Consider the following 13,680-nt stretch of genomic DNA (forward strand, 5'->3'; position numbering starts at 1 on the left):
TCAAATTTCGAATTTGTACTGACGAAGTTTCTCAGCACCCGTTCGTTTGCCGGACTTCGCTGAAAGGGTACAGTGTAAATTTTTTCTGCGCATACCGTATTCGACGTAATAAGCATCCAGGGCGCTCTCAAAATCAGAAATAGGGGGCTCTTATTAGAATATTATTTTGGTGAAAAGTTGAAAGATAAATTTCTTGGCTTATGCTGACAGCCTGAAATGTTTATATACAACAGATATATGTTTCCAGAATTGAATTGCCAATAATAAAGGGTGCATATAATACACGAGTGCGTATTATACGCGAATAGGGGAAGGAAGGGGTGCTAATTGGGATTGTTCATTAGCCAATATATCAGCAAATCTCGCCGTGGGTGCTTATTAGAGCGGGGCGCTTATTACGTCGAATACGGTAATATTCAAATTTCTTTTTTTCCAAAATATTGAACCCGCTAGAGGGGGTGCGCATTATACATGGGTGTGCACTATACTCAAGAAAATATGGTACCTCAGATGCTGTCTTTTCATGTTTTGTCACATTCCATGGTGGACCTCCACTTACCTTAGATGCTGTCTTTTCATGTTTTGTCACATTCCATGGTGGACCTCCACTTACCTCAGATGCTGTCTTCTCATGTTTTGTCACATTCCATGGTGGACCTCCACTTACCTTAGATGCTGTCTTTTCATGTTTTGTCACATTCCATGGTGGACCTCCACTTACCTTAGATGCTGTCTTTTCATGTTTTGTCACATTCCATGGTGGAACTGCACTTACCTCAGATGCTGTCTTCACATGTTTTGTCACATTCCATGGTGGAACTGCACTTACCTCAGATGCTGTCTTCACATGTTTTGTCACATTCCATGGTGGAACTGCACTTACCCGAGATGCTGTGTTCTTATGTCTTGCCACATTCCGGGCTGGACCTTATTTTACCTCAGATTCTATGTTCTCATGTCTTGTCACATTCCGGGGTGGACCTACACTTACCCGAGATGCAGTGTTCTTAGGTCTTGTCACCTTCTGGGACGGACCTCCACTTAGGTCAGATGCTGTCTTCTCATGTCTTGTCACATTCCATGGTTGACCTCCTCTTACCCAAGATGCTGTGTTCTCATGTCTTGTCACATTCCGGGGTGGACCTCCAGTCACCTCAGATGCCATCTTCTCATGTCTTGTCACATTCCGGGGTGGACCTCCAGTCACCTCAGATGCCATCTTCTCATGTCTTGTCACATTCCGGGGTGGACCTCCAGTCACCTCAGATGCCATCTTCTCATGTCTTGTCACATTCCGGGGTGGACCTCCAGTCACCTCAGATGCCATCTTCTTATGTCTTGTCACATTCCGGGGTGGACCTCCAGTCACCTCAGATGCCATCTTCTTATGTCTTGTCACATTCCGGGGTGGATACCAGTAGCATCTCCCTTGCTGATCACCTCTGTTCATCTGATTATAGACAAAATATACTGTCGTTAGTCCTATGTCAGCTCACCTTGCCATTGTCAGTCCCATTAGCCATTCATTCTTCAAACTTGTTCCTCCCAAACTGGGATGACTTTCAAATACATGTATCAGGAAATGTTCAAATGGTCGTTTCTAACATTGATGTACACTCTTCAGAACCAGATACTGCAGGTAATGAAGATCACCTTTCTTGGATAAACCTACGCTTGATTAAGGATGTACTCTTGAAGTTTGCCTTCCAACATTACATCAAGGCATAGAAATTTTACAAATCTTATAAACAAACCTCCATAAACCTTGAGATATTAATTAACTTGTTATATTATGCCTCATTTCCGAACGCATTTTCTTTCTTCCTAAAATTATTCATGATTGTTCTGTGGTACTGTATAACTGGGTATATTTTTAAACAAACATTTCCACTCATGGCATGACATTCACACATATGTGCTGTCCTATCATTTATATATGTATGGACAGGCGATGATGATATGAAGGTTGAACTCCAAAATCTTCTTTATTTTTATTAGGGATTAGCAGCTAGTGGTGATAGTATTACCATCAATAAAGAATAGCACTTGGTTTCATGTACAGATGAAATGCTCTTTTCACAAATAGATTTTGTAAGGGCAGCAAAAAATGTTACTCTTTACTTCAATATATAAAGTATGATTTGCTTTCATAAGTTTGTGTCGGATGCAACTGGTGGGGCAGGTGGGGCACTCACATGTTCGTAAACCCGCGGCATCATCGCTCTTTGATACTGATTCATACACACATCGGCTCTGAGTCAGTATACTGTGTCTGAGTGGGGTATTCATGTTAAACTACGGCATGGTATCTCAGTGTGCTAGCACTATAAATCGGCATCAGTCCGGACTAGTACAAGCAGCCACACACACACATGCATGCACGTTGCTATATAAGTGCAATAATCTTGGACACGACTTTAAACCGAATTTCACCTCACCACCTCATAAGTGATGGGTTTTAAGTTGTAATTAATTCATATATTAAAAAAACCCACATTCTTCTTGATGGTAGCGGGGCGGTTGTGTAGCCTCGTGGTTAAAGCGTTCACTCGTCACGCCAAAGACCCAGGATCGATTCCTGACATGGGTACAATGTGTGATGGCCATTTATGGTGTCCCCCGCCGTGATATTGCTGGAATATTTCTTAAAGCACCGTAAAACCGTACTCACTTAATGGTAGCAAAATCCCAGAACAGGACCAACAGTTGAAACCAACAGTATTAAGAAGTGACCTTCATGTTGCCAGGTCTAAATTGATACATATAAACAGGGACCCCCTGTCTCTTGCACCAACTGACTACAGATGTCGGAAAGTTATCCCATGTGGGCCTCTGAGACTGTATCTAAGTATCTACCCAAAATACAACAGATGACCTTACCGGAAGTCTTTGGGGACCATGATCTCTTCCAGTATGGTGTTGCAACTGTGGTTGTGGAGAGTTTGATGTTGAAGCAACAGATGAATTCTCCTCTTTGGAAGGATCATCCAAAGTGACATCATAAGCCTTTGGTCCAACCCAGCTGAAGCCAAGTACAAAATACACCTTCTTTTGCCACATATTCTTTTTCATTGGCAGCGACGTTGGGATATTGATTTCATAATGGTTTCCTCCAGGGGACTTGAAGGTGGCTAGAATCTCGCAGCCATCCATCAGTAATGTACCTTCATATCTAAGAAGTCTTTGTCTGGCTCTTGGTGTGTTCCAAAAGTCATCATTTATTCGCATTTCATCTTCACGTCCAACCAGTTGTTTCTGATAAACGATTTCATCCATTCCTTCCCCTCGGCCAAGAAAGAACAGTGTTGTATCTTTCTTCCTGAAGCGTTTTTGTTCCTCTTTCTGTTTGGGGTATCTGTTGTAAAATGCTTCCTTCCAAAGTTTCATTGTGTCTCTGAGAGTAACAGACTGACACAGGTCATACCCGTGTTTTAGTCGTGATGGAGTTGGTACATTGAACAGCAATATGTAAAGGAAGGATTCCAACATTGGTCTGTCAGGTTGATGCTGGTCAATCAACTTCTGACTTAGGCCAATGATTTCTGGAAAGGGTATCGTTTTTACAAACTCATCCTCAAACATAAACATTGCAACCAGTGCATTCAAAACTGTTGTCAGGTCAAAGGCATTACAGTGCTGTGTTGTCACATTCTGCATGATCAAATCATGCACCCTTAAAAGGTTACTGTGATCATTGTTTTTAAATCGAAGAGTCAACAGACCTTGCAGTGATGTGCCACCAAGCTGACGTACACGTCGGCGCCTAAACTCACATTGGTCTTCCTGGTTCAGATTGTCTGGAACTTTATCTGTGTTTTCCCCGTAAAAACGAAACAGTTCTTCCTTGACTGAAAGCAAATTACTGAGACTGAAGAAATCTGTATGAAGAGACTCGTGTTTGGTGTCTGCCTTTAACTGGAGGAGTTCATCTTCAAGCTTCTGGATAACCATTGAAGCAGTTTTACCACACTTTTTAACAAATTCAACATGTTCTTCATCAAGAAAGGAAAATGCCTCAGGTATGAAATCTGGGTCTACAAGAAATGCATGCAAATAACTTTCATCAGTTTGATCAGAACATTTCTCCAAAGCTTTGAAGAGCTTAATAACAACTCGAACTTCACCCAAGTAACCATTGTAATTGTGTGGAGCATTTTTTACTGTTTCGCTGATAGTCTGTTCTTTCTTAAAGATTTCAATTGCCTTTTTAACCAATTCCAGAACTTCCAACAAACATTTTTTTGTAATGATTGTGTTTGCTACTTTCCATTTGAGTTGCTGTTCAAACACCTGTGCATAGGTATCCCACAAAAAGGAATTGGACTGAACGAGATTTGTTGCTTTCGCAGCGTATTTTTCAGCTTCAGACCAGTTGCGGTAATGTATGTATAGTCGAGCAAGCTGTTGCGCAACCATAGCAACATTTGTCACCTTGAACACCTCTACGAAGACTTCAGCAGCTTTGTCTTCTCCTTCCTTCTGCATGATTTCAAGAATAAGAGGAGAAAACTTTTCCAGACGCTTGTCTTTTAGTGTTGCTCTTTTCTTCACAAGGTTATTTATGAGGCCAAGCAAAAAGTCAGTGTTTGCGTTTTCAAATTCAAAGATTTCAGATCCAAGTAGTTCCAAAATAATATCACTAAGCTTAGATGGACCAAGAAATGAAGCTAGAATCTCCCTTGACAATAAGGAATTGATGATCTGTATACTGCTTGTTTTCGCACCATACACCATTCTCTTTGAGGATTCATTCAAGAGTACTCTAATGGAGGACCCCAGTGTTGTCTCCCAACCCCTCGGTCTTTTTTCCACTCTGTAGAGCCCTGTTTGCATAAGAACTGTCTTCTTGGTCCTCACTTCCATTATAGGATCAAAACATGATACAGGTATTGCGTAAAAGTCAATGTCATATGTGTTCAGAAATGATAGATATCTCAGGATTTTCCTTTCTTTGGGATCATCGATGTCATTCATCAGTTCTTTTACAGTCCTTTTCACATAGTCTTCAGAAAAGTTTGTTTTCAGCATGTTGAATGAGATTAGCAGTTTAGGATCTACACCTTTGTGTTCATCACACATACGCTGAAGGTCATCATATTTTTTGCCAAACCAGGACAATTCTTGTGGTGACAGATCATGGCGTAGATGGATTTGCTTCCCTTCATGAGACTGTGGTAAATTTGCTCTTCTCACACAATGAAGTAAAACACAGAATACATTTGTACATTCCTCATTTCTCCTGGCACTGAGGCGTGCTATATCTTCAAGTTCTGACAGAAGACGGTCAACACTTTCCTCGTCATAATTGTCTATTAGAATCAGAGATGGTTTAGGATTTGAAGCTTCTCCAAATTTTCTCAAAGATGCAATTTGTTCTGCCGTTTCATCAGTAATTCTCTGTACAACACAGCATTTGTATTGTTGCCTGAGATCCCACAGGACTTGCTTTGATGTTGTTGTTCCACCAGCTCCAGGTTGATGTAACAATGTCACAAGGATAACCTCGTCTGCTTTAGGAGTTTTCAGTGCTTTTTCTACCTCTTGAATCAGATTAGCATGCTGCTGTCGTTTTTTAACATGATCCTCCCCAAACCAAAAATTCCACCACTCAGCTGTTCCTCCTCTAAAGAACTTCTCTTCAACCCTTCTCCTGATAGATTCCAGTTTATCTTTGTCATTGATGTCCTCGATGTCATCACATTCTCTACTGCTGAGAATCTCCAGGCCACACAAGTTGTTCCTCTCTCTTTCAGAAAGTTCTGTGAATGCACCAGTTGATAATGGCAAGTAACATGATGGAACCTTCTGTGTTTGAAAGATGTCCATGAATGTCTGATTGATGTGTGACCAAGGCATACCAATGACACAGCGTTTTTCCAAAGAATCTTTCTTCAAAACATTCCGTCTTGTCATCTCAGAGTTCCAGAGATGAGCAATAGCTTCATTCTCTGCAATGACCATCCAATGATCTTTAAACTTCAAGAGAATCTCTTCTGCTGCTTCTAGCAGTACTTCATAATTCTTTGAAAAAAGGAAAATGATGGCTAGGCCTCTGTCCAGTGGAATGTTTTGATGATAAAAATGCAGAGCTTCTTTAAAGCCTGCACTCCTTTCCTGCTTCCAGTCAAATGGCTGAAGTCCTGGCTTATGAAGGCCACTATAGCCATTATTGAAGATCCAAGCCTTATGAGCAGAAGTGGCTTCTTTGTGCAGTTTCTTATCTCGTTGTTTGAAATTGTCAGTAGTCAACACTGCATAACACTGATTCTCCTCCTCATCCAAGAACTTATAAAGACCATCATCACTACTCTCTGGGTCAAAATCAAATACTGCACTGGTATCAAAATGTTGTATGAAGGTGAGGTTTTCTTTCATAAACTCTTGATCCATATATTTATCTAGAGGGCTTGTAAATAACACTGGATAGATATCATCCTCTATTGTATCACTCCCACCTGTAACCAGATCCAGTAATTTCTGTCTAAGGTTTACTGCTGGTTGAGTTGGTGGTTTAGTTTCTTGTTCACGTCTAAGCTCTGTTAGATTTTGCTTTTTGTTCATAAAGGAGACCATGCTGTCTTCTGTCTGTGGTTGAAGTTCTCCTGAAACGAATCGATACAAGTCTTGCTTTCTTTTCCTTCTCCGTCCTCCAAGTAATTTAGTTTTTACAAAGAAAGCATTGTTTCCAATGAGGACAGCACTAGGTATAACATCAACTTCTACGACATACAGTTTTTTTACTTTCTTGGGTGATGTTTCTTGATCAGTGACTTGTATGAACTTGATATCACTGACTGCCCGCTCAGCAACATCAAGTTGTTCCTCATAAAATGACTCATTTATGTATTGTTGCACCAGTCTCTCACACTGGCCTCTGTCGATCTGAAGTCCAATGATTTCTCCCTTTTGTCCACTGTTGGTTGTAGATGGGCTTATTCCAGCATGAAGTGTCCCGTTCGTTCTGTCATTCATGCAGGCAGAGGCAAATATTACCACCTCCCTGGCCACTTTTCTGCACAGCTCTGTGCCCTCCTCCTGGGGGCTGATGAAGTGTCTCCTGGGGACAAGCATATTACCTCTGGAGTGACCGTCTACCTCAACTAATCTCCCTCTTATGTACTGGTCACTGACACAAACACTTGTGTTAAATTGGCGGAATGAATCTGGATACATTTGATTCTTCTCTCCTTCTGAGGCAGTGTCATCCTGTGTGCTTGTCCTACTGTATACAAGATCCTCTCTTGGTTGAACAAAGGATTCCACTTCAAGTTGATTCTTCATTGCTATGAACTTCAGACGTTTGCCAAGCGTCATCTCAGAAAAGTATTCTTTCAAATGGTTTTCTTCTAACAACAAAAATGCCTGGCCATCAATGTCTTCAGCTATCATGTTATCAACAATGTCTTCTTCCAAGTTTATGTCCTTGAGTCTTGGTCTGAGGAACTCTCCGAGTTGACTGGCTGACATTGTCATAATGTAGTCCTTCATCGTTGTTGTTCCTATGAACAATGTCAATGTATTAAACACTATAAGGCAAAACTTTAACAACTTTCATACAATAAAAAAACATAGACCTAAATATTCTTTTGCCCCGAAGTAAATGAAGTATATATGATATCCGAAGGGTGAATACTGTGGCAGTATAGCATGGAAAGACACTGTGTCTTGCTCCTATTCTAGGTAATCAGATAACCACTACAAAAACACAGTCTGTTTGGCTCCAAATGAGAATACTGAATAGCAAAACCACTCAAAATCGAGAATAGTCTATTAAATGTCTGTGCCCTACACGGCTATGAATACCATGTACCCAATAGCATCTGATGATTGTTATTTTTATTCCCATCACTTTAAGAAGTTGTTTAAGAAACTATCGTGTTGTTATGTGTGCAAGATGACATTTTGAACGGAGGGGGGCACAATGGTACAAACTGTACATGTGAAATACTTCAAAATATCTGAAGACGGAATAGTGCACAAGGTAAACACATGACTCTCACACTTAACATTGTATCATTTTGCTAATTTGTTGTCACACCCTAAGGACTCATACCACATTATATTCAAGTAAACAACTTGACTTGATCATCCACACTAGTGAACAGTGTGTCAGTTTGCAGGCCAGAGTATAAAACACTGGATAGAACTAAAGAAGGGAGATCTCGCATCCACATTGTAAAAGGGATTACTAAGTTTCCTTTCTCAAATAAAGGAGGCACTTATGATGACCTACTTGCATAAAGTGCTTTCCAGCACTTATGGATGTGAGAACAAAGCAGTGAGACTGATTTTTAAACATTATATTGTTATAAATAGGGTCATAACAACTGCTCTCATTTGCTGCTTTGATTTTCCATTTTCTGACTGACTTAACTGGTGGACGTTTAAATATCGGGAGTATTTTATGTATCCTTGGATATTGTTTCAATTACCATAGGTCACACATCACACAACTCAAAATGCAAGACAGCTAGTATTAGTCAGACAATTATTAGTGGATAAACTAAATCTTACCATCAGCACCTGCAGTTGGTGTTTCATCAGAATTTGCTGTGTCAGGTTTTCCTTCTTCTTCCATGTGTGTGCTGACGTCAGAAACCTGAGCTACCTTCAGACCAATGTTTCTAAAGAATGGACTGAACAATTGTGTTAAGTGCACAACGAGCCTGCATTTCTCTGTGTGTGTGTGCGTGTGTGTGTGTATGCATGTCAATGTGCGCATGTCTGTCTGTATGCATTATTGTTTCTATGTTGCATGCCTCTTAATATGTGTGCATTTCTGTCTGTGTATGTGTTTATGTCTGTATGCTTGCCTCTAAATCTATGTGTGCAGTTTTATGTGTGTGTTTATTTATCTTTCTGCTTTTTGTGTGTTATTTTGTGTCTCACAATGTGTGCCACTGTATTCCAGGTATACATATCTTTGTCTTTTCAAAGAAGCATTACACTCGACTCACAAATTCACTGTTAATGTTAATGTCTCTATGCGTTCCTTTTTGTCTCTGTGTGGGTGGGTGTTTGTTATTAGACCACTCTTATTCAGAACAAATTTGGCTGATGGTAATAACACAGCCCTGATTATTATCATAAAGGATACTTTTTCTTCTTTTTCCTTTTCTGGTATTCAACTCCAATAAATAATTCGATAACAAAGTTCCTCAGTTGGTCGACATTCCAAGTGAATTTGATGGCATCATTCTCTATCTGCTTCGCAACATGCTCCACTTCAGACAGACTACAGGTGAGACCTGTCTTATTGTCAAATGACTGCACAAGCAAACTTCGAAGCCTTTTCTTAAGGTTTCCTTCTGATGTATCTGAAAATTTCGAATTGTATCATCAAATTTGTTAGATACATAAGGCATGACTGAAAAGTTCTGAGCAAAACAATGCCTCTGATGCCCACACACACTTCTGCCAAATAGTGGCAGGATGTGTGAAAAGTCCTGAACAGTAGAAATTATGTCATCATAGTGCTTGCCAGACAGTTCTTTTTTCAAGTTTTGGAAGAGGTGGATATATGACAGTACTAAATCTGGTGAATATGGAAAATGTTCAATCAGTTCAAAAGTCATGGTCTGGTGACAATTGGTGTGCAGTCAAGCATTATCATGCTGAATTTAAAACTTTTATGTCTGGCAATGAGGGTGCAACTGCCATCCCAAAAACCTGATCGATACAAACCCTGCGTTGTCATGCCATTATTGCTACTAGCTCCACCAAATTAAAAGACGACAAAGGCAGTTTTTCAGTGGAGACCATGACAAACTGGCTTTACGAAGAGCTTTTGTTTGAGAACACAGTTGTCACTATTCCATTATTACACTCACACGACCATTAGAAATATTCACACACACAAAAAACCTTCATCTGAGAAAACAAAATGATCCGCCATTGTTGATGTCACCAATTAACTACAGCGATGGACCACTGGAGATGCCTGATGATGACGTAAGGTCAAAGAACAGCTGGTTATCACTCAAAGTATCTGCCTAAACATGGCGTCACTGATGGCACTCCCATGGTTTTCTATCATGTTTGGTGCAATTTCCATGGCCATTGATCCTTTGAACTTGCCCCAGTGGCGGAAACGTGGAGGTAATCAGTTGTACATCAGATTTGGTGTACCAAATACTCACTGTCGGATTTTATGTATACTGAACCAAATTAAAATCTTCACAATCCTAAAATTTTAACATTTTTACCAGTTATCATTGTGGCCCCTTATTGTGTATTTAAACAGTAATAGCCACGTATTGTCTTCAGATAACACCCGTTTTTGTGCAGGTGAATCGATCAAAATCATGTGCACAGCACTATAGTGGCAAAAGTGGCTTTTCATGTGCAACTGGTGACATGACCATAATACCGCACATGTTTTCAGCCATACTTGTTAGCAGTCATTACGTGAACGTGCCATCGGCATGTTGCAGACAGGAACGTCTGTAGCTGAAGTCGCAAGGATGATGGGTTGTAGTCGATGGACTGTTTATGATTTACAGACGCGTCTACAGCAAACGGGTACCACCACTGATTGCCTCGGCCAGGTCGACCACGTGTGATGTCACATGCAGAGGATCATCAGATTGTCTTACGTCACCTATGTAACCAATTTTTGATGGCTACATCAACCAGAAATGAACTGTTTAGGGGTAGATTGAGTGCGCAAACTGTTTAAAACAGTCTTGAGAACTGCTCACCTTCAAGCACAACGGCCATACTGCGGGCCGATTCTAACTCAATTACACAGACATCAACGTCAATTGTGGGCACAGCGAAACTTATGATGAACTCAGAGGAATTGGAATCAAGTTGTCTTCAGTGATGAATCCTGATTTAATCTTCGATTTGCTGATGGTAGGGCGGGGGTGTGGAGGCGCCGTTATGAACGTTACGCCCAGTGTTATGTACAGGAAGTTTCGAGGCGGAAGTGTCATGGTGTGGGGTGCTTTCTGTGGCAATGCACGTTCCAGGCTTCTTGTCATCCGTGGTAACCTCAATGCTGGTGTTTACCGCGACCAGGTACTGGCACCAGAACGTCTGCATTTTATGGCAGCACATGGACCGGGTTTGATCTTCCAACACGACAATGCCAGACCCCACACAGAAATTTTGACAAGGAATTTCCTTCAGAATGCGTGAGTCAACGTCAGGGACTGGCTGTCAAGGTCTCCCGACCTCAATCCCATCGAACAGAAGTCTGCGCACTCCCCAGAACCAACCACAGAATTTGCAAGATCTTGGCACCATTTTGCAGCAACAATGGCGTCGTCTTCCCAATCATCTGTTCACAAGCATCACAAGGTCCATGTGGAGGCGTTGTGTGGCAGTTGTCAACGCACATGGTGGCCATACACGCTACTGAACTTGTGTGCCATCAGATTCTCGTGCTTGGGACTTATGATTTAAACTGTTGATGTTATTACCGAATACCGTAAATTAAAATCCTTCTTTGGATATTAATGATTAAAAATTACCTACTATGATACATTTGTCTGTTGTATATCATATATGGGATTACTTTTTAAAATGTGAAGTTTTTAATTTGACTCAGTATATTTTAAATTTTATCCTCTATCTCACACTATGCATTTCTCATCTACTTAAAAGAAACAATTCACCCGAACACACCTAGCATCACCATGATCACCACCCAACAATCTGGGTCATGCACGCTTTTCATGCCCAGCGACCTACATGAGCTAAACACATGCTTTCCTAAGCTAACTCATTGTCTTTCTAATTGCCACAATGTGGTGATGTGTTCTGGAAGAGACTACAATTTTGGTGTTTTTTTCCTCTCTTCTGAGTATCTCCCACTTTGAAGACTTCAAGACTTTTTTCTCCGCACATGGACAAATAAGCTACACCCTTACCTGTGTCCTTCACTTGTAGGCGGAATTTTCCCCTTCAGACCCACATGATGTCTACTCGGATAGCCACGGTCACTGCAGTTCATTTGTGTATTGTTCACATGGCGAGTATGTCAACATTTATCTACACAATTCACTACGCCTTGAGCAAAACAAGCTCTAAATCCACTGACAAATTATCCAAGGTGAAGAAAACACCTGTGAAGAAGTCAACTACGCTACCTACAACTCCAACGATCAGCAGATTGTTTACCCCCTCACTTCTTACACGGTCTCTTAATAATGATGGAGTATCTGACAGCTTTCTCACGAAAGACGTTCACGTTTCGAATGTTTGCCTCTTTCAGGAGAATCTACCGTCGACATCTATTGCGATTCAACATACTGTTTAGGATGTACGGAAAGTTCTCTCAGTGTTCTTGGATCCGACCAATCCACGGTATTTTCTCCACAGTTGGTCATGCTCCCTCTTGCTCACACGAAGTCTGTCATAGACTGTTGTTCTCTTTCATCGCCCTCATTTACTGTTGTCAAGCTTCAACTGAACCTCTGGAGTTGCTCCTATGACAGCTCATCGATCCCTGTCTACCTCTCCACTTTCCAGATGCCCTGTTTGACGTTCTAAATGACCTCTCTCTTGGGGATCAGTCATTACGGGTGCTCAGACTCATAGGACGCTTCTCTCGATCAAGAATTGCATGGGTCACGTTCTTGAGAGTACTAAGCTATGGATCAGCTTGCGTAGAACCAGATTTCGGCGGATAAGCATTCCTCCACAGTTCTTTTGGTGAGTTCAAATCGATGCTGTTTGAAGAATCGATGAACTCAAGATTGGGATAAAAAATATAGGGCTCGATAATATTCTCAGACTTGCCATACTTTCGACAAAGTTCTGAGGTTCTTTGAACAAATAAAGATGCACCTCTTGACAAACTTCCAAGGTTCCATGTACCTGGCCGGATCAAAGGATTGATGCACGATCACCACTCTAAGGATCGACGTTCCACCATGATTCGATGAAGGTAAATGACCTGCATCCACACCCACTCCGACCAATATCTGGAAGGTTATTGGTAGCAGATCCAGTTCTTTCATGCATGTGGTCGTGGTTGCCAACGACAATAATGTGGCAAATCTATCAGATGTACCATTTCTTTCTTGGGACCAAAAGGTTGCGGGGAATCTCCAGAATGGGAGATATGAACAGCAAAAGACTTGACTCCTCTATAGACTGAGTGGTCAGATTGCCCGTAGGTGGAAGATTGGGTGTTTTCACAAAGAATTTTGTCATCCTGGATGACCCATTTATGTGACACCTTCTATAAATTGGTTATCATCTACCGGTCATTGCGATTCCTCCTACGTACTTCCAAAGAATGCCATAGGATAACATAGAGCACAGCTCCCACAACCCGGGGTTTCTACTCACCCATCCCATCAACACCAAAAACTCTGAGACGATTCCCACTCAAAGTCTTCAATTTATCAGGCCCTGTTCAACTTGTGCCTAGGCAACTTGTTCATGCCCCAAGATCCTTGGGTGAAGATTTAACACTCAGACAGTCACTCTTTCTGTTCGACATACAATAACACATATGCGATCCCCTATCGACAGTTAAGAGGTGATTGTTACTCACTTAATGCTTGTGTATAACTATCCCAGCCTCTTACCTTGTTACGCCATTACTTCCTTCACCATAGTTAGGATAGGTACGAGGCAGAGGTGGCTGTGGACCAATTCTAATCCAGAATCCCATGTGGTTTTATTTCTGATTACCAATGTAGCATGTTCTTTTTCATAACAGGA

General features: G+C 41.2%; 1 protein-coding gene across 1 annotated transcript in view; it reads right to left on the reverse strand.

Moving 5' to 3' along the window:
* The window catches only part of LOC139449672 (sterile alpha motif domain-containing protein 9-like), a 28,177-nt gene that overhangs the window by 5,283 nt on the left and 9,214 nt on the right, over window positions 1-13,680 (reverse strand). Inside the window, exons 3-7 of the mRNA XM_071231158.1 lie at window positions 9,098-9,317; window positions 8,515-8,636; window positions 2,881-7,499; window positions 1,400-1,450; window positions 992-1,021 (exon numbers count right to left, since the gene is read on the reverse strand). Of these exons, the coding sequence (XP_071087259.1) occupies window positions 992-1,021; window positions 1,400-1,450; window positions 2,881-7,499; window positions 8,515-8,636; window positions 9,098-9,317 (5,042 nt within the window). The remainder of the gene's footprint in view (window positions 1-991; window positions 1,022-1,399; window positions 1,451-2,880; window positions 7,500-8,514; window positions 8,637-9,097; window positions 9,318-13,680) is intronic.

The sequence above is a fragment of the Haliotis cracherodii genome, unplaced genomic scaffold (genome assembly GCF_022045235.1).
Source record: "Haliotis cracherodii isolate W230 unplaced genomic scaffold, xgHalCrac1.p SCAF_8, whole genome shotgun sequence".
In the NCBI taxonomy this organism is placed as follows: Eukaryota; Metazoa; Mollusca; class Gastropoda; order Lepetellida; family Haliotidae; genus Haliotis; species Haliotis cracherodii.